Source organism: Temnothorax longispinosus, chromosome 11 (genome assembly GCF_030848805.1).
Source record: "Temnothorax longispinosus isolate EJ_2023e chromosome 11, Tlon_JGU_v1, whole genome shotgun sequence".
NCBI lineage: Eukaryota > Metazoa > Arthropoda > Insecta > Hymenoptera > Formicidae > Temnothorax > Temnothorax longispinosus.
The window spans coordinates 16,595,088-16,615,889 of NC_092368.1; the positions used below are offsets into that span (position 1 = coordinate 16,595,088).

Below are 20,802 nucleotides of genomic sequence, written 5' to 3' on the forward strand. Positions count from 1 at the left end.
TATACCCATTTTATTACAATACATAAATACTTCTGTTTCAATTCCGACTTATGTCACTGCTAATTAATTAGTGTTTGCATTGATTGAAAATTCTAAAATAATCATTGTGAATTAGTTACATTATTAGTGAAAATGTTATATTAACGCATCGATAAATAATTAAAATTTATAATTTGTTTTGTTATAATTTACAGTAAACCACATGTGTAAGGACTTTAGTAAAAACTTGCAGATTCTAGGAAGAATGACCTGCGGCAGCAATCAAGTTAATTTTCTCAATTGTTTTAATAATCACTCATACATATATCTACCTATACATGTACAATTTGCATATATAATATACAAACAATAAATATTATTGCTCTTTGTTTAGCGTTTATTTTTATTTTTGTGGAATAATATGTCATGGCAACGCGAACGGATATGACACTCATATAGTGTCGATATTAACAGTAAAACGATATCATTGCTTCAACATTTCTGGAACGGCGTTATGCATTATGTACAGTGTGACGCGTACAACTAATGTTTCAAAAGTTACGTTCCTTTCGATTGAAGCTACAGTCTCTCATCTAAACCAAACTGGCAGTACCGATATTAATGACGACGTTGTCGGCATTTCGCTCGTAAACCGTTAGATCGTGTCGCCTTGGTTGTTCCAATAAGGCAGCGAGTTGTTCCCCACTCGTGAATGATCCTGTCGAAGGTGACAAGATCACGTCACATTCCAGTTGACCTGCACAGAGATGAAACAGAAACGATATTCTATGTAGTATTGTGTTTTTGTTTTAGAAAGAGAGCGTTGATGTATCAATCTTAAATAACAAGAAAAAATTCCAATTAATTTAGAAATTTTTATCAATTTAGAACCAATCTGTTAAATGAATGTTTGAGATAGATATATACGTTTTATCGCTTATCTAAACTACTGCTGCATTGTCTTTTTATATTTACCCGACAACGAGGGCGACGCGCCTTTGCTGGAACCGTACATGCGGGTGCTGTATCCAGAATCATTATGGGTGTCGTGCAGAGGCGGTGTCGGACTGTACACAGGGTTACGTGATCTGTACGGCATTCTCGCGATACTGTCGTAAGGCACGTCTTTGGAAATGGCCTTCATACAGTTCATCTCTTTGTACGTTTTCGATTGTTCAACGTCGTCATCTTCCCCTTCGCTGCTCTCGCTTTCGTTATCTGCGACATTAATGTCGATTAGGATAGATTATTCGAATCAGGAATGCGTCGAATCAAATTGCGCATCAAGAGCAGCGTGAAAAGTCGACATGTGTTTAAAAAAAAAAAACATTTTATAATATTTATTTTTTAAATTAAATCACGGTAAATTATTTTTTTCTCGCAGTTGTACCGATCTATGCTCAATTTTTATGACCTCGTTAACTCTAACGTAGTTTGTTATACAGGAAACGTTACATCACCTTGAGAATGTACCCTCTGATTTTGCGAGCACTTGGTATGTTCATCCAGACCGGCCTGTTCACTGCCTCCGGAGTGAATTCTTCGCCAACCATTATGCATATCAGGTACTTGCTGAAACCGCTTGATCATCTCGTGGACGCTGCGGCGACCGTTCCACTCCGTCATATTCCCGTCGCTAATCTTCTGGATCTTATTTTCATCCACGGACATGTTCATGCCGTGCATGTCATACGACACGCAACTCTTAAGAACAAGAGACAAATGGATTTATCTAATATATATTTTACTTTAAAGATAATTAATAAATTATTAAATGTATTAAAATTAGATATTATAAAAGGAAATTTTCATTGTTACAGGGTCTTTTTATTCTAACAGAACTAAACCATTAATGTACAATTATTGTTTTATTATTTATTTCATGAAAAAGCAGTAATTATTACAACGAACGGTAATATAGTTCAATCTTACTCTTTGTTGACGTCTCCCCTTCACAGGAACTGAGTCTGTCGGCGCTATGTCTAAGGACGAGGTTCCACCGTGCCTGATGGCTCCGTCGAACGTTTCGTTCAATTTCGGTGGGATGTCCAGCACTCTGAGCGCTGATTTAACTACTCCAGATCCCGAAGGCAGGTCTCTCATGGACGTACTGAGTCTAGGTATAGCCGGTATATCGAGATCATCTAGACTTCCACGATGAACTGGCGTTTCTCCGGGAATCTCGAAGCTGCGATCCTGCGGTCGGTCATCCAACAGATCCTCCAGCGATCTTGTTCTCGTCGGTAGTACCACCTCCGACTGATTGTAATTGGTTTTCGCTGGTCTCTCGCTATATCTACCTCTCCCACCTCGTTGCAGACGTTGCTGCAGATGCGAATACCTCTCGTCGCACCTGGAGCGCTCCTCCTGAACGCACCTAGTCAGCTCCGAGATTTGTCCCCTGGTCCTCCTCTCCAGATTGGCCACTTTCAGGTCCAGCTTCTCGTGAGCCTGATCGATGTGTGCTTTCAACTCGGCCTTGTCCCGTTCCAGCTTCGCCTCCATATGTCGGAAAAATGGGGCGCAATAACACGTATATCCGACGCCGACTGGACCCTTTCTGATATTACCCGCCAGATCCAAATAGTACTGCTCTCCCCGCCCTAAAGGGTCAGAGGGCAGCGAATCTAGACGAGGTTGAGGGAACGCTTCCGGATCCGGATAGTAATGGCAGCCATAGGGCGACCATTGCCGGCCCATGATAGCTTTTTCAAACCGGACTTTGTGCTGCTTGCTGTTGGATTTATACTTCTTCCGGTCTTTCTTCGAGCTGCTCCCGCCGCCACCGCTCCCGGTGCCACTTCCGGTCTTTTCTCGCTTTTTATCCGACTTCATTGCCTTACCTGGAAAATTAGCGAAGCAATAAAATATATGAAATAGTTAGTCAGTAATTTCGTACAAGCTATACTTGATGCGAACCAGATTCTTTGCAACACGCAATCACTAACGATCTATTCTATAATGATTTAATAATTAAACTTTATCCTCACCGTCGCCTATTTTGCCATCTATCGAGTCGCCCTCGCGGCTTTTGCTGCGCGTCCGGCTTTTACCGCGTGCCTTGGAAATAATTTCCAAGATTTCGGCATGATTCTTACGACGGGCAATATCCTTCGCCGTTTCACCTTGTTTATTCCGCAGACTTCGATCGCAACCGGCTTCCAGGAGAATGCGCGTCAATTTCCGGCGACCCATAGCTGCCGCTATGTGCAAAGCGGTGTCACCATTCTAGAAGGGACAAACAATTGGTGCAGAAAATAAATAACACGTTGTACAACTAACTGCAAAATTGTGACACTTTTATATACAATAAAACTTAAAAGTTCTTATTGAGCAACTTGAAAAGGCATAGAGAAAGAGCATAAAGAAGAATGATATTAAGAACAATATTACGATAAAAGAATTGCAATCCGTGATGAGCAACATTTGTAAGGAGCAACGAAAAATATATTATTTAATAAAAAATCTCATACTTTGTTTTGATCTGACACCTTGCACAGAGCTGAGATTAGTATACGCATTACGCCGGCATGGCCATAACGTGCCGAAGTATGAAGCGGAGTATCGCCATACTGAAATGAGTAAATTAAAGATTCAATTTCTTGAAGAATAAATATAATTCGCACGTAGCACCTTATAGAAAGAAAAATATCTTTTCTCTTTTACACTTTTGATTATTTCTATAATCAAAATTGCATCGAAATATTATCGCCTGCATGTTACAAACAAATAATCCTTGAAAATTTTATTATCGCTGTTAAACTGTTTATCATATTCCATATAATTAGAAATGTACTATCGTTTTATTCTCTGCATATTTATTACCATTTTGAATTATTATGTCTCTCTATATTTCTATGGAAACAAATTTACAAGACTATATCACTACATTTAGTCTCTGTTTTGGTTCTAAAGGTTTAGCTTCGTACAGTATTAACACTAAATCCCTCGCCTTTTACTCTTATCTTCCGATCCACGCGCCGATAGGCGCGATAGAGGGATTGAAAAAAAAAAGGAAAAGAATCGGTAGATCGCTCACGTTGTTCTGAAGATCGGGATTGCTGCCGGCTAGGAGGAGCTCTCGACAGCTTTGATTATGGCCGTTTTGACAGGCAAGGTGAAGCGGTGCAAATCCGGCGAGATTCCTGGCGTGCAGTGGGGCCCGTTGGGTCCCGAGGGCCTTCGCCAGAACCGCCACGGTCCGACTGTAACCACGCCATGATGCCTCGTGCAGTGCCGAGTTTCCATGCTGAAAACACGCAGACGTATATTCATCGACGGACGCTCGGTGCCCTGCCCAAACTACAAGGTGTCTCGGAAGAGGCGCGGATCAATCCCAGACGTGGAATTTACATAACTGTTTATATAATAATCCACGAATTTTTAATCGTAAAACCCCGTGTCAGCACGTTCCTCCGTTCTTCTAGCTATATATTTTTCAGAGAAAGGGAGACCTCAAATGGAGATTATTATCTCTATTTCCTATTGCAGAGGATAGATCCAAGAGTCACTAAAAGTCTATTCTGGATTCTGGTTATAACTTTCTTATTTTCTACTTTGCTCCTCTTGTTTCCGGAACAAACAAGTTAAGGTTTATAAAAATAATTGTACACATTTATTTTTTAAATCTATACATTAAAAAATTGCAATGTACTACCTGTATAATTAAACTACTGTATAATCTATAATATTAATTTCGAATAAAACTATACTGTTATTTTTTAATGGATTACATTTAGAAAACCGTGTGTATAAAATTGAAATCTCAAAATGTAAATTTTTCTCTCACTGTCTCTCCCCCTTCGCCAACATATTTCTCTTCATTAATTAGAAACTTTTTAAGTTTAAGGTCGCAGTCGGAATTCAATGAATTTGTAAAATTAACTTTTCTCTACGACACCCTGTATATCTTGAATACATGTATGAATATCTTCGACTTGTGTTTTACTTCATGTTTTGCGAATAGCAACGTGTAATATCCGTTAATAATGGTCGTTATCATTAGTAACTAGTAGCACGCACACTAGTCAGTCGAGAGTCAGGGCAGAGCAAAAGCGGCGTTAATTTATCTTTAGTATGTTTTCTGGGCATCCTATTATCTTTTTCATCGCAACCTCAACAGTTATCCCCGTCGGATGCTCTCATTTAGCGTTCAAATAGCACGATTTAATCTCAGTTTTTATTTATACAATATATAAGACGAACCAAAGATATTTTGCTTTATCTAAATTTTTTCTAGTTTACGAATAATCTTTAGGAAGTTGATCTCCATTTTGATTTCGAATCTTGGATTCAAAATTGTAAATAAAAATTTTTTATAACAATATTCATACGAATCAAATAGGTAGCTCGGCAAACTCAGAAATTTACAAATTTAAAGAAGCATGCTCGATATATGACTACCTATAAAATATTCCATACTGAAGAAATTCTTCAAAAAAAGAAAACATTCTTATTTTATGTTGTGTTTTTATATAACGTTGCATAACTTTTGTGATATGACGTATTATTGTTTAAAAGAAAATAATTCACTATTATAGGATAAAAAGTGATGGTAAATCAAGTACAGCGTTGTTACAGAGACGTCTAAGCTTAAGTCGCGGAATAACGTCTGTACTTAATTTTAAAACTATCTTACGACTTTAAAAACAACTCAATTTTCACCACTATTGTCATAATGTATAATCGGGGCAGCCCTCAATTCGTAATATCGGTTTCTGCGAAATTTATCGCGTCGCTAAATAGAAATCCCCATCGCGCATCGGTTCGCCAAATCGCCATGCGACTTCACAAAAGTCGCCATGACATGCCGCGCGCACAGCGCGCGGTCGCGCAGCTGGTGCTCACAGAACTGGTGTACGGTACACGGTGTAGCGCAACAAAGGAAAAAGGCGGACGAGGCAAAAGAGGATGACCGAGAGACTTACAACCGCTCGCCCATACTCGGCGAACAGTCGCTGGTCGATGAACCGTGCCATGCCACTCGCGACAGCATCGCCGCACACATTTAACACATACGTGCACAATGCTGCCCGGTATATAGGGTGTCTCGTTGGAAACTTACGAGAACACTTCACGTAACTTGATCGTGCTAATTATTTCTGTCTAAGAAAAGAGAATAAATTGGATAGCAGTAAATAATCAAAATGTCAAGTAAAGTTATATAATTTCTCCTATATGTAAAAAAAAATTTGATATCAGAAAAAATATTTAACATCTTATTTTAATAACCACACGTAGCTTGAAAAACACGAAAAATGTAGTACTTTATACGAAAATTTCCTGACTTTAGGTAAAGATAATTAAAAAATATATTAGTACGAGTTTCTTGTAGTTTAAATCAAGTTTCAACGGAAAGAGAAAGGTAACGGAAAAAGAGAGGGAAAAAAGTTTCAAAAAATTGCGAAGATAATTTTTTGTTCTAAATGAGTCTTATCTTTCTTCATTCTTCATTCTTATTTCCGTATAGCTCATTTCTTTTCTCCGATTGTACAAAAAAAGATAACGATGAGCTGGCGAAACGCCCGTATGATTCATCGTTAAGAATCTCTGTTACGGATTTAATCTCTTTATGATTTTAAATTACAACATAAATAAAATTTCTAAATGTGTGTGTCTCTTAATTAAATAATAATAAATTTTATAATATTTATAAAATCATTAATTACAAATTACTATTTTTAAAATCTTAAAAACTATTTTTAAAATTTATTTTAAATTTAAAATAAAAACAATTCAAAAGACAATCGATTTACTTCTCCACACAAACACACATCTATTGAAGTTTTAAAGTATTTTATATGTATATTAACAAATTATATTATTATTAAGAAGTTAATTACTTTTATTTTGAAGCTACTTGGGATATTATACATTGTGCGCATCGATTTCTACGCGTAATAAATACTAAAAACTAATTGGAACTATTAATTGTAACTGTAAATATCGCTGAAAATCATGAAAGCGGCAAGCATCAATAAGTGAATTTGTTTTTAGCACTTAGATGTCATATGTCAGGATGGCCGAGCGGTCTAAGGCGCCAGACTCAAGGTTATAACCTTACCCGTCCACGACGGGTCTGCCGGAGGCTTCTGGTCCTCTCTGAGGGCGTGGGTTCGAATCCCACTTCTGACAAATTTTTTTATATTATTTTTTTTTTCGTTATTTTTACATCGCGTTATCTTGATATCATTATCTTGTCATCCAAACGTCCCATTGTGACGAATAGCAGACAATTTCGAACGGCGCAAGTTCAAATCCCGCTAAGCAATTTTATTTTTTTATTTTATTTTATTTTATATTTCTATAGCTTTCATATTACGCATTACCACATAAAATATTATTACGCTTTCGATTATTTTTCATTGTTATATTTATATCTTTTAAAAAAACTACCTTACATTGCGGCAAATCGTATATGTGTATCTTCTCAATATCAATTCTTTCTTATACGTTTAAATTAAGATAATACACATTCATGTTTAAAAAAAAAAAGAAAGAAGTAATTTAGAAGATACGACTGAAAGGTTGATTGATGATGGATCAGTTATAAAATGTGAGTTTTTAATCACGCCGGTTAGATAACTGAGTTAAGCACCTAAATCGCTTAATCGCAGCGATACTGTTCAGACCATCCTGTTATTTTCCATCGCTTATAACACGACGAGCATGCAAGTCTGGTCAATAGATATTTAATAACGTCGATATTCAAGTACCACATGGTGAACACCGCTGTTCATTCAAGGTCACGCAGAGTAATAACGGATATCAAGTATCCAGGTACGTAACTACGCCGGTCGTGCGTACACCACGCGGTCGCACATTCGCGGGTATAAACGCTTCTCCCACGCGTACGTTCGCCGGGTATATCCGGCGGGACGTTGCCGCGTTGAGGAGCGTTTTAATGTATTCACCCCTCCTATGAGGAGGAGAATCGGACCGGGCATGCTAATTGCCCACGGAACAATAGTGGGATTCCTACGGCCGGGCATGCGATTCCCCGACCAGGTTGTATCGTACATCGGGAATAATTTCGTTTTATTTCAACCCACGTATGTGTATATATGCGCGCAACATGAGCGCGTATTCCCGGTGCTTTTTACGAGTCGTCTCGTGCCTATGTTCGATATCCAGCCGTGACGACCGAACGATAGTCGTACGCCGACGTACGCGCGAATAAAAGTATAATTTATTGTTCCGTTAAATTACGCCTATGCAATAAATTGTTCACTCGAAGAACATATGTTAATATCACGTGTAATTGTTGTCAATCTGCAATTATTGATTATTAATAAGAACATTAGAGTGGAAAACAAATGTAGAAAAATTTCTTCGTGAGAGTCCATATGATGATCAAGGAAAAAGTATAGTAACTTATAATTGCTTTTGCAAATTGCTAATAAATGTAGAATATAAAATAATATACTCATAAAAGATAAACGTCTTAGCAAAAATAATAACAACTTCTAATTATAAATGTAATTATCTCAAAACCATCATACTCAAAATCATAATTGTGATTTATTTGCGTTTAATAAAGAAATATTGATTTATACCTATATCATCCTGTATAATTTACAATTAACTGATCTAATGCTAGAAAGAAAAGAGAGATGTGAAATATACACGTTTTATGAAATTGTTAAATAATCTTTATATCTATTAGATATTTTATCAGTAAAAGTACGTCATTATTCGTCAACGAACACTTCTCTCCCCTTATAGTTAGTCATTGTTTAGTCATTGTGACAACAAATTATTTTCTCTTTTAATTTTTCTTGCTAAAGTAAGCACGAAGCACAGATGTTAATGTAAAAATAGATAACTATGTCAGGAATATTGGTTTTCATAAAAGTTGATCATAGGTCTTCATGTATAGGGTAACTACCCCTCACAGACCGTGTGGCCTAACGGATAAGGCGTCGGACTTCGGATCCGAAGATTGCAGGTTCGAATCCTGTCACGGTCGACATCTTTTTTATTTATTTTTTTTTTTAAGAAAGTACGACAAATCATACAAAGACACATATTACAAAGTGATGCGTGAAAATTATATATATATAAAAGAATAAATCTATTGTACACTGCCCGTCAATGATTCCTTTCCCGAGATAAAGGAGGAACATAGAAGTTCTAGTGATTTTTATAGAAGTATATCAATAGCGTCTCTAGTCCTCTATGTTCCTCCTTTACCTCAGGAAAGAAATCGTTGACGGGCAGTGTACTATATACGGAAATCGAAAACGGAAAGAACACGAGTTATATTTTGCGATATCAAATTGATAGCAAATGACAAATAATTATATGAATATATAATATACATAGATTATATACATCTTTTAGAATAATCGTACATTTTTTCACAATTACAGAATTTGTAATCTAAAGGCAATGTATAATGTATTCTTTCATAATAAACATTTAACACTGAATTACAATTAATACCAAATATTCAGTAAATTACAAGATGATTGTCATGAAAGAATAGAAAAAATGACAAACAAGAAAGATTATGCTAAAGAGAAAATAAAATCGAAATTGGTTAAGAAATACAGTCAATATAATTATCGTTAATACAGAGTTATTTTTATTTTAAATTATTGTAATTATTTAAAATTAATTTCAAAATTGTTAAATGTCGTCTTTCAAAGAACGGCAATAAATCAAGCTGACCGCAACGAGAAAAATTTCGGCAGTAATTAATTTCAATTTATTTAATTACCACGATCAATTCAGTTAGCAAACATGTAGATTTACTTGCGCGAAATTATTTTTGCGTAAAGAATACTCGCTATTTTCCCCTTCTATTCTATGCTTAGAAATATTCATCCCGCGGATTATTATATCCCGGAAATTCGATAAATGTTTATTCTTGAACTTTTTAAGCTGAAAAACTGTTAGTTTCTATATTCTAGAATATACGAAAATATTTAATAAAACCAAAATTTATGCAGCACTACTCACATCGTCAACGGCGCCAACGTCGACGCCCTGGAGCAACAGGATCTCACACACTTCCACATGACCACCTGCCGCGGCCAGCAATAGGGGCCCCCGGCCATTCTGAAACACGACAAGAATCCTGAATATCTTCGCGCGACCGTGCATGCTCGATAAAACTTACTAATTAAGAGCCGCGCACCGAAAATATTTGAAAATGAATCTCTTCTGATGGTAATGCCTGATAAAATTTCTTAATCAACTATATTTAATCCCTTTAGTACAAATTAACGTTGCACAGAAATTTCTTTTTTAAAGTTAAACCTTTTAATGCAAATTAAGCTTTCACGTAGCGATAATAAATTAACTTTTTCAGTTTTATTTTTATTCTGCATATACTTAACAAAAGATTAATTTTCTCACCATCTTTTTCATGACTTATTAATTCGCAATAACCATATTTCATTAATCAGAGCTTAAGTCAAAGATTCTACGAGTTATTTTAAAGTAAAATCTACATACACACACAAAGTTATCAGAAAAATAAACCTGTGGTAATCTTTTTCCTGCACCGGAAAAATAAAGTTTCATTATTTATGAACAACTGTGAATTATTAGTTTTAACAAGATCTTTTGCTTATTTTAAATAAATTTAAATAAATTTATATGACTGTTTAAAAACACTTTCAAAATTAGTATTATGTGTACCTTTCAGATAAATAACGGAATAATAAATCAAATCCGATGCGATGCAAACACGTCTCAAATAGCAAAAAATTTCAATTATTGAATAATTAAAATACAATCTTGATAAGCATATAGATCAATCGGGTCCATTCTTTCTTATTCAGATATGCTTTAGACAAATATTATGTATGTCGTGCTGTGAGTGCTTATTTGCATTCTAAATCTAATCTACCCGACGAAGCTACGCTTCAAAGGGAATCGTGCTGCATATGAGAGTGAGGTAATTAATAGACGAAATTAATATATTGCTGCCAGTCGCCCTCGAAGCCGTTAATAAAGTTTTCCAGTCGGCATCGCGAGTAATTATATATTACAGGCGGAATTCAATTTAATGCCTCACGGTAGTCTTGAATTCTCTTAACGATATTAATCAATTTATTGAGAATCGTTTTTCAACTTCGTTCTTCTCATTCTATTTCTTTCTTCCTTCAAGATCTCCGAAATATGATTATATAAACAAAGGTATTAAAAGTGAAGAGTAATTACAAAGTAGTAATAACAAAGAAAAGCATTTTTGCTTAGTCACAATTTTTCGATTATTAAAAAAATAGTGTAGATTTTTTTATTCTTAACGAGGAGACTTGTATTATCTTAAAATTTAGATATATTTATAATTAATTTTTCAGAGAATTTTATTTATAAAAATTGCACATTATAAAATATGTAAAATAATTCATTATTTAAAATACTTTTCTGCAACTTTGTAAGAAATTTCTAAATGAAGGATTATACGATTTCAAAAAATTACAATATATTTAAAAGTCAGTAATACGATTTCTTTTTATATCAGCTTTTTAAGCAAAACTGCATGAAATTATGAAATTATGAAGTTATAAAAAAGTTTTCAGTAAATATGTTAAACGTATCATTCTGTTTATATATAGGTGTATTGTATACTTTAAGAATTTGAGAATTAAAGAAACATACTTCATCAGGCAACGGTTTAACGTTTTCGTTGAGCAAGCGTGCAACTCGATCAACGTCACCATGAGCAGCTGCCTCGCGCAACTTTTCTGCCATTCCAATCGCACACCTGGAACCAGAACAATACATATCGCTTTAAATATGGCGAGTAACATACTTTTTGAAATTGTCTTGTAATTTTGATTGGCTTAATGTACGCTTAATAACTGCGCTTTACGTGCTCCATTTTATAAATTATAGCAAATCCTCATCGTTTATCTAATTTTAACGAGTTAAATGTTAGATTGTTAGATCGTCTCGACATAAAAAAGAATTATAATTTTTTGTGCTTTAAAGTTAATAGACTTAATAATAATATACAAGTGATTCACTTTGAAAATTTGTTATAATATGGTATATTCTTTCGCGTTATCCGCGTTATCGAGTTTGTGAATTTATCAATTTGGTGTTCGTACGAACGAACAGAACGGCAGGATCACCGAGTATCAGTGAATTTTACATGACGAAAATATATGAGCTATTTGTCGCATTTATGAAGATTTAAGATGATATGCTTGAGATGGTTGCTTGGCTAAATATACTTAAAACGATAATAAGAGTTTGAATGGCAAGATTTGAGAAGACGCGCTTTTATATAAAAACAAGAGACTTAAAAATAGTTAAATTTGTTACGTGTGTATTGCCACGTATACATATACTTTCAATGATAACAATAACAGTTTTGTTTTTTATACATTTAAATATGTATCTAGTAAAATTATATCTTATAAACTTCATAGTTTGCTAAAATTAAACTTATTTTCGGATATCCAGGATGGTCTTTAAGTAGACAAAATTTAAATGTAATTTATCTACGAAGATAAGTGCGTTAAAGATATAAATTAAGATAACATCCAATAGAATTCTCGTTAAAAAACAATCAATTTCTCTTTCTCTGGAATCAAAAAGAAAATCCGTGGGTGTAGTTTGTAGTATTTCACAGTACCTAGTATTTATTTTATTTCCTGTATTCGCGTCGTGTAATCCGTGTAACGTGCGGACAGTAAATTATCTCGATGCCTGGCGTGGTAGTATATAATCTAGGATCCGAAGTGCGTTCGCACTAATGAGATAGACTTACGCTTCGCTGACGGAGCGAGACTCGTCGTCCGTTTGTAACATTAATCTCGGTCGTGGTTATTTCTTTATAGCGACTCTCTATAACGACTCCAGAAATAACGTTGATGTGAACCAATGATAGTACGCGGCGGGAGAATTTATGAGCGACTCGGGAAAGTACCGTGAGGTGCGAACTAATATGTAATCTAAGTGAAAACTCTCTCTCCCCCCTTTTTCTCTCTCTCGATAATTTCCGCATTTTTTAAACAAATATATTTAAAAAATATGTACTGAGATATATATCTCTCTCTCTTTCTCTCATGACACATTTGTCACAATTGTAGCAATTATAAGATAACGAGCGAGTCGTAAAAACACAGGGTGCGAATTGCTAAACCCGATTTGATTTCTATCTTTATTTCAAAATGTATTAAAATATACCAGACATTTTTTTAGACGTTAATGCTTTTAGGAAATGACGTCGAGGATTAAACACATAAAAATGTTGCAATTAAGTTTGCTATTATATAATTGTGGTCAGTGGTCCGATTACGTCTCGTATACTTCCGCGTCCCGCCCTAAGATAATGGGGCGTATCCGGTCCATCCTAACTTATTAATGATGTAATGCCGTTATGCGTCGCGCAATACTGAATTCGAACATCAGACGGCGTATACCGCGGAATCACGCTTCATCGATTCAAATGCAGATGGGCGCGAATTACTGTGTACTTACATGCAATGTTTTCCTTATTAACGCAAGTTGTATAATTTTCAAATTTGCTTTAATTGAACCATCTGTATTTAATAAATCGGCAGATGTAAATCCGAAACCTCAATTTTTCAAAAGAAAAAAAAGATTCAAAATCATGACCGCGTATTTTCAGGGTATAAATAAGTAAATTGAATGGATAATCGTCGACAATTAAGTAAGATTAGAACTTGTATCAAAAATAATATAAATTCTTTGCTTTAATAATTTAATGGTTTTCATTTTTAAATATATATTTTTATTATGCAAAATCAAAGGAACTTTCTTTTCTTATTCCAAAACAATCAAATCATCAAAATTCCTTTAATTAACTTAATTTATTTCATATACGCTAGTCTGATATTAAAGTACGCGTGTGCACTGTGCACATATTACATCTCTATATAGATCGTCTCATTTGATACGAGGTGTAGTATTACACGTAATATTTTAAATATAATGATTACATACATTTATGTCATCTGTTTTTTCTCCAAAATTACTGGTATGTGTTTCCTCATACATATATGTATGCGAAAACACGAAGAACGTTTTACAGATGGCGACTACTCCCACTCTATCTTTTTGTTCATATCAAGAATCTGGTATAAATGACCGTAGTCTTACTCTTGGCATTGAATAAAAAGACGAAGGGGAAAAAGACGGTTCTCTCCAATCATCTTGAATCCTCTCCACCCTCTTTTTGCACACGACGGAACCTAACTTCGTCAATAACCGGCGTTGCGCCGGACGAAACCAATAATTTTGTCGTGTTTATTTTATGTGTCGATGATGATGCATCTCACGCATCGCAGTGTTTCCTGTGTAGCGGATCACGCCGCGATGTTGCGACAAGCGGGACCGACTTTTGTATTTTGTTTGTACCCTTCTATATAAGAGCTTAATAGAGCTACCCCTAAATAGACCTCAATATATTAAATATTATTAATATTAGATTAGATTGAATTGCACAGGACGCTGAAAAACCATGCGCGTACAAATTTCATTTACGAATCGCTTTATTCATTTAAAATCAATTTTTTCTTAGCGAAAATTTGATTAAAAATCACTCTTCTTATACTTCTTTAATTTTTAACGTCAAATATTTGTCAATATTTTGACAATTTACGCTGAAAACCCATCATTACACTCGTAATTAAAAATAAGCATTTATCTAATAGCAACTGTAAAGATTGATTTAAAAAAAAACCGTGAGTTTGCTTGTGGTTCAAAGAAAGAAAATTTTTCCAGATTACTATTTATAAAGAGATTTTTCTTTTTTGATTAAATTCTCAATATCTCAAAAACGGAAAATATATGTTTTAGGTGAAATGAAATAATCTGAAATGTTCCTTGCGGTTGGAAGGTATGGAATCTTAACAGCGTTGCTGAACGCGAACTTGTTTAAGAACCGCCCTATTTGCAAGATCATCAACGGCATCGCTTAACGAAATCACTGTCACGTTTCCGATCAAGCTTTCCCGACCAACCTAACAACTTAATATTACGCTAATAGTATCAAGATCGATATTGATTATTATCCTGCACGCAGAAAGCGCGTTGTTGATTAGCCAGACAGAAATTTATAAAGAAATTATGAAAAAAGAAATCGATTTCCGTCCATCGTCGATTACATGTATCCGCCATTTCGATAAAAGAAAAGGGAATAAGAAACATTATACATGTAATATGCAGTTTATTTTGCATTTATCTTCGCCTTTCTTGGGAAATATAATAGCAAGATATATATGGTATCAACAAAACATATATACCACGTGAGTTTAAATATAAAATACTTGACGAGATAATTACGTGAAAGCGATACCTATTCTCCTAATAATGTGTTTCTCTTCTGAAAACGAAATCACCGCATATGAACCGAATAAATAAGTATTTTTTGTCGTCTTGCAGAATCATCTGAATCATACAGATAATACTGTGAAATTGGCACACGCAATTAAACCCAATTTAATTGAAAGTTCAAAAGACGAACAATAAAGTACAATAAATATTATAAAAAATAATATTTTTGTAGAAAATTCGACGTTTTCGATTCACAGATATAATATCTCGTTATTTAGTGCACCGTTGTATTATTTTATTTAAATTACATTCTTTTATAAAAAATAAAGAACATGATAAAAACCTAAGATTGTTGGTGTTGATTTAAAAAGCATTACTTTGACTGTTAATCGCTTAGTTAAAAAAATTTATCATTTTCGCATTTGATTATAAGGCACAATTTTATGCCCACGTGATTATTCCATAGAAAAATGCGGCGAGAAAGCCCGACCCGGGCTCACAACGTTGCGCACATATCCTAACTCGGAAAAATACCTGACAATTATCTGATGCTCACTGCCTTCAACCAAACCGACCGTCCCATCTCGCACATTCCTGCGCATTTCGTCCATTATCCGGCGTTACAAGAAACGACTCCATATCATAATGACGGTGGAGTCGAGTCCACTTCATCAGAGAATTAAATGTACAAATTACACCTGACCTCTCATCACAAAGCGGTTTGCAGCAAAACTAACAGTTTAATCTAGATAATAGCAACGGTTATGCATATCCAACCATTAAACACATTAAAAAAGAGGCAGAAGGTTTAATAAAAATGCTTGCGACGCTTTAAATTCAAGTATTATATTTGTTTAAACATAAGGAAGTTATTCACAAATTTATAATAGATAATTTAATAATATTCATGTAGGGAAAACATTTTATGAATATAAAATAGATATATTAGGTCCTTGATTTACATTAAATTTAAAAAAAGTTAATAATTTGCATTTTATTCACGAAGAACACGATATACAAACGTGTTTCTATCAGTATCGATCACGTATCGATTTACGTTTTTTTTTCCAAAACATTAACATATAGTCGTACATATACATATTATTTTACATATGACTATTGCATAATTTGTTCGCGGCGCACAGCATTGTTGAACGGGTAGTACCGGCGGCGGCGCCGCCACGTGTGGACATGCACGCACGTACAACCGTGTGTGCGCGCACGAGCAAATACTTGCATCTAACTCGCGCGAAACCGGTATTTGCGCCTTCTAGTAAAACTTTACGAGGATATATAGGGTGCTTCAAACCTTATAAGCGTTAAAGACGAAACTCCGAACGCAGCCGCTGATAAATAATCACATGTAGTGCGAATTCTGAGATTGCGCTGAAGACTCAGAAGTGAATTATACAAGCAATTAAAAATAAACCAACTTTTACAAATCAATGTCTGTAGACAAAAGATTAAACTTTCTGTTTTTTTATTTTATTTTAGATGGATTTTGTTTATAAATGGGACTTTAACGCTCGATTACCGAAATATTTTTTGTTCAAAATTAAAGTATATAAAAAAATATAACAAAGCAAATATAAAAGGAGATATAAAAAATTAAAAGAAGATATTAAAAAATGTGGCATATTCGATTAAATGCTGATGAAGAAAAGCTCATTTATTTATCCAGCAACTCTATATTTTGTAGGATGTCCTCTTATTGTGGAACACCAAGTATAATCAACAAATGGAGCTTCAATACGTACGTTTCTATGATCATTACACGCCCTTACCGCATAAAAGGGCTCACAAATACACTTACCGGCCATATACGCTTATCCAGAGGGCGTCACTTGCGAAAGTAATCCTTAATCCGTATTGAAATCCGTTGGACAGTTCGTCTTTTACATAATCTACCTCCAAGCGAAAAGCACAAAGGCACACATCGCTGTTTTCTTACAACACTCCGAATAAACTATCGCACAAAGACTTGACCTTCTTGCTGATATCACACAGCATAAAAGTCATTGAGCACCAGGTGTAAGGGATCATCGTCAATGATACTTGGTCCAATGGAATTTAATTTATAACGTGATTATTTATCACAAAATGCATCCCTCGTCGTAAACGTCAGTCTTTTCAGAAAACGGAATTCCCTGGACCCTGATATAAAATTTTGCATAGAATAAATGTTACCATTCCAGAATTAATCGATTCTTTCAATTTAATAGTCCTAAATAAATTTTTCATTTTCCACGCATTAAAGTTTATTTTTCCTTTTTATTAAATAATCTATACAAAAAATAATCCATATTTATTCAGATAACTGCAATAATATGAAATTTGGAACAATTGAATCATTAAAAATTTTTGTACATACAATTATTTTATTTTATTAAAATATATATAATTAATATCAGTTATTAGTAATAAACATATAAAATTTCATTTTCAATAATATTTTTATCAAATACATTAATATAGGTACAAATATTAATATCCATAGTATGAATTATTAATATTTATTAAAATCAGGATTATATACCAAAACTAAAAGCATATATTCCACGCCAAAATATTGTTAAAATTTATTTAATAATTTAAGTATACTTGTTGCTCCATATATGTTGGAAATATAATAACAATTTTTATTGAAACAATATTACTAATGTTATAATGTTAGATTTTTTCAATTATCTTCTGCACTCTTTCTTTCTTTCCCTTTTTTTCTCCCCCTTTTCTAAAAATGTATTTTTATATAAATTAAAAGCTACGTTTAATACAACCGAAATTCCAACAAATTATATTTAACACTACTGTTCAGATTCCGTCTGTCCGGTGGAGATTTCAATGCCCGCACGATCAAGTCGATCGCACTAGTCGCCGAACGTTTTTTAGAATCTTGCTAAAGTATTTTGATTTTTCAAAAATGTTCACTTCTTACGCCTAATAATTGGCGAATATATTTAAAATAAAAATTTTTATTCGACAATAGAATATTTTTTCTAACTCATTTTCTGTGCGACGCGACGCATACGTGTATAATAGAAATCCCGCGCAATCCGTCGACAATGATTCTGATGTGCTGTTTTCTCGAACAACAATTAATACGCGACATACAATTTTTTACATAGACCTTATAACAAATATAGTTTAATTTTCAAATTTTATTATTATTATTATATTTAGCGACACACAAAGAGCACACAAGAGATTTTAAAATTTGTAATTAGTATTGATTTTCGCCAAAAAACTCTGCTGTATGAAAATATCAGAATGTTTGAGACTTTTTACTCCTTGGAAAAATTTCAAAACGAGCGATTATTCTGGTGCGCGTTTCAAACGTATTGCACATTCCTCCATGATTACAGCAATTATCCTCAGGATTATACAAACAATTCGTTGGGTTAAATGTATCGTGGAAAATTTTCTACGGTTACATTCATGATTCTTCAGTCTCACCCTCAATCACTTCCAATTAGCGTTTCCATTTTCTCCCTCAAATTCCCGACATTTTCAACACAAAGATCACAGATCACTCGAAGCTATTCCACATGCAGGTATACATACACGTAGGTGCGCGAGCGCGCCACCCCTAATATTCCTTCACTTTTAACAATACACTTGGAATTCGCGACGTATCGACATTTGTTGATACAATTGACTTTTCAGTGCGCACTTTCGTGGACGTGTTCTTTCGATCGGAAGACTCGAAAAGGCGGCCGCACCGAGACTGGTCGCGTCGGGAGAAAGCTGCAACTCGCGAGCGAGTGCCGCGAGTGGTTCTTCGGGAACCCAGTTCAGTACCGTCGCTAGTTGCGTACCAACTCGATAAGACCCATCAGATGAAGAACGAAAGTTACTAAAAAAATATATAATAAAACACAACGTCTAGCTAAAGAATCCGATAGGAAACAATAAAAAAAAGAAACAGATTTAAACTTTATAGAATTTCACTGTAAGTTATCGATACAAAAACATCCATTAACATTTGTTTCTCTCGTTTTTAACTGTATTTCAGTTAAATGATTAAATGTATATTTAAATACATATATTTTTCTACGTAATTTATAGATTTTATACAATTAACGGAATATAATTAGATTCTATGTTAGATCCTAATTAGATCATAAATCTATTTTAATTCTATCAGAAAGTATATATTTTTTTACATTTATATAAATTATATGTGTAATATAAATGAAATATATTACATTCTATCGTTCAAAGATACTATTTGACATTTAGATAATTTATAGATCATAATTTAGATAAAAGCGATAAAAATTTGTTAATTTTTTTTTTCATTATTAATAATTTTTCGATAAATTAAATTTGAATTATTATCCATAAGACAAACTTACATATATTGTTTAGAATAAGTGAATATTTTATTTAGATATGGGTAACTAAAAACTTGTTAGCCGACACTGACCCCTACTACCGGAGCAATGTCACCCCTTCCACCGTAACCCTCGCCATCCCGCTACGACAACCGGACTATCCCGACTACTATGAATCTGTTATGTCTCGACCAACAGCATAACTAATGATGGCACTGGAATCAATGTCCATTCGCACGTGAAGAAAAATTTACGTGGCCTCTTCTTTATGGGAATTAAAATAACTGTGTGACATAATTTACATCGTTATCCATATGTTAAAAAATACATGATTCTATAGATAAAAAATTGTATTTATAATGTAAATGTGTGTAAATATAGTATGAAGAATATTTATTATTATATAATAATGTTTTTAACATTAAATTTCTTTTATTAAAATGTAGGTATATAAGTATAAGTAACAAAATTGATAATGCCATTTATGAGTTTATATAAAAAAAATCACTTTTTTAATATTTTAATCTGACAAAGTAACATTTAATTACTTGATTAATTCTTTGAGATATTTAATATAATTCTTTCACTAATAAACTGAATATTCAACTTGGAAAAATTTGATATCAAATAAAAATATATCGAGATCGATTTCAAAGAAGTAATAATTAGTTTATGGTGGAAGCTTTCATCGTGAATTAGCCGTGAAATTCAGCAAATATCAGAAAAACAATTACGAAGCAATAAAATTTATTTTAGATATCTCGTTGTGTCGTCTAAATGAAGAAAATTTTAAGTGAAAATCAATTTTTGTAATTAAAAAAGAAAATGTTGTACATTATTTCTAATACAAATCTTTATCAATGTTATGAGATAACATAATGGATTCTTTACAAAACAGCAGATGGGTATGTTAATTTAGATCACCTTGAATTTTAATAATTTGTGTGACATTTAATCCTCATTCTCCCGCTTTCTCGCTTATTCCTTCCTTCATCTTCCTTCTTCCTCTTCTTTATATTACTAAATAATTTATTAATGTAATTCACACTATAAATATCATAAATATGATTGTATATATGTGTGTATATTATTACATTTATATGTGATATTTATAATGAATAATATACATATAGAAAAAAAATACATGTATTAACAAATTAATATAAAATTTCAGTTATAAAAAGATCATTAAAACTTCATCAAATTGATTAGTTATTACTTTATTAGG

At 33.6% G+C, this 20,802-nt stretch overlaps 1 protein-coding gene and 2 non-coding genes across 6 annotated transcripts; 2 read left to right on the forward strand and 1 right to left on the reverse strand.

Annotated features, from left to right (window-relative positions):
* Nucleotides 1-489: 489 nt before the first annotated feature.
* On the reverse strand, nt 490-19,181 carry Dgo (ankyrin repeat domain containing protein 6 diego). 4 transcript variants are annotated; one of them, XM_071793121.1, is made up of 11 exons: nt 18,802-19,181; nt 17,054-17,394; nt 11,593-11,698; nt 9,943-10,041; nt 4,019-4,228; nt 3,453-3,551; nt 2,970-3,207; nt 1,912-2,822; nt 1,440-1,683; nt 955-1,197; nt 490-736 (listed from the first exon to the last, which is right to left on the reverse strand). In XM_071793121.1, exons 3-11 carry the CDS (start codon nt 11,683-11,685, stop codon nt 573-575), a joined length of 2,301 nt encoding a protein of 766 aa, XP_071649222.1. In that variant the 5' UTR covers nt 11,686-11,698; nt 17,054-17,394; nt 18,802-19,181; the 3' UTR covers nt 490-572. The 4 variants fall into 4 exon arrangements, with proteins under 4 accessions (XP_071649222.1, XP_071649221.1, XP_071649223.1 ...); XM_071793120.1 differs by having other exon boundaries at nt 18,694-19,181; XM_071793122.1 differs by lacking the exons at nt 17,054-17,394; nt 18,802-19,181 and adding an exon at nt 12,575-12,622.
* Nucleotides 6,992-7,113, forward strand: Trnal-caa (transfer RNA leucine (anticodon CAA)). The gene is made up of 2 exons: nt 6,992-7,029; nt 7,069-7,113. It is a non-coding gene; the product is annotated as a tRNA-Leu (tRNA).
* On the forward strand, nt 8,875-8,947 carry Trnar-ucg (transfer RNA arginine (anticodon UCG)). Its single transcript has one exon. It is a non-coding gene; the product is annotated as a tRNA-Arg (tRNA).
* Nucleotides 19,182-20,802: the final 1,621 nt, after the last annotated feature.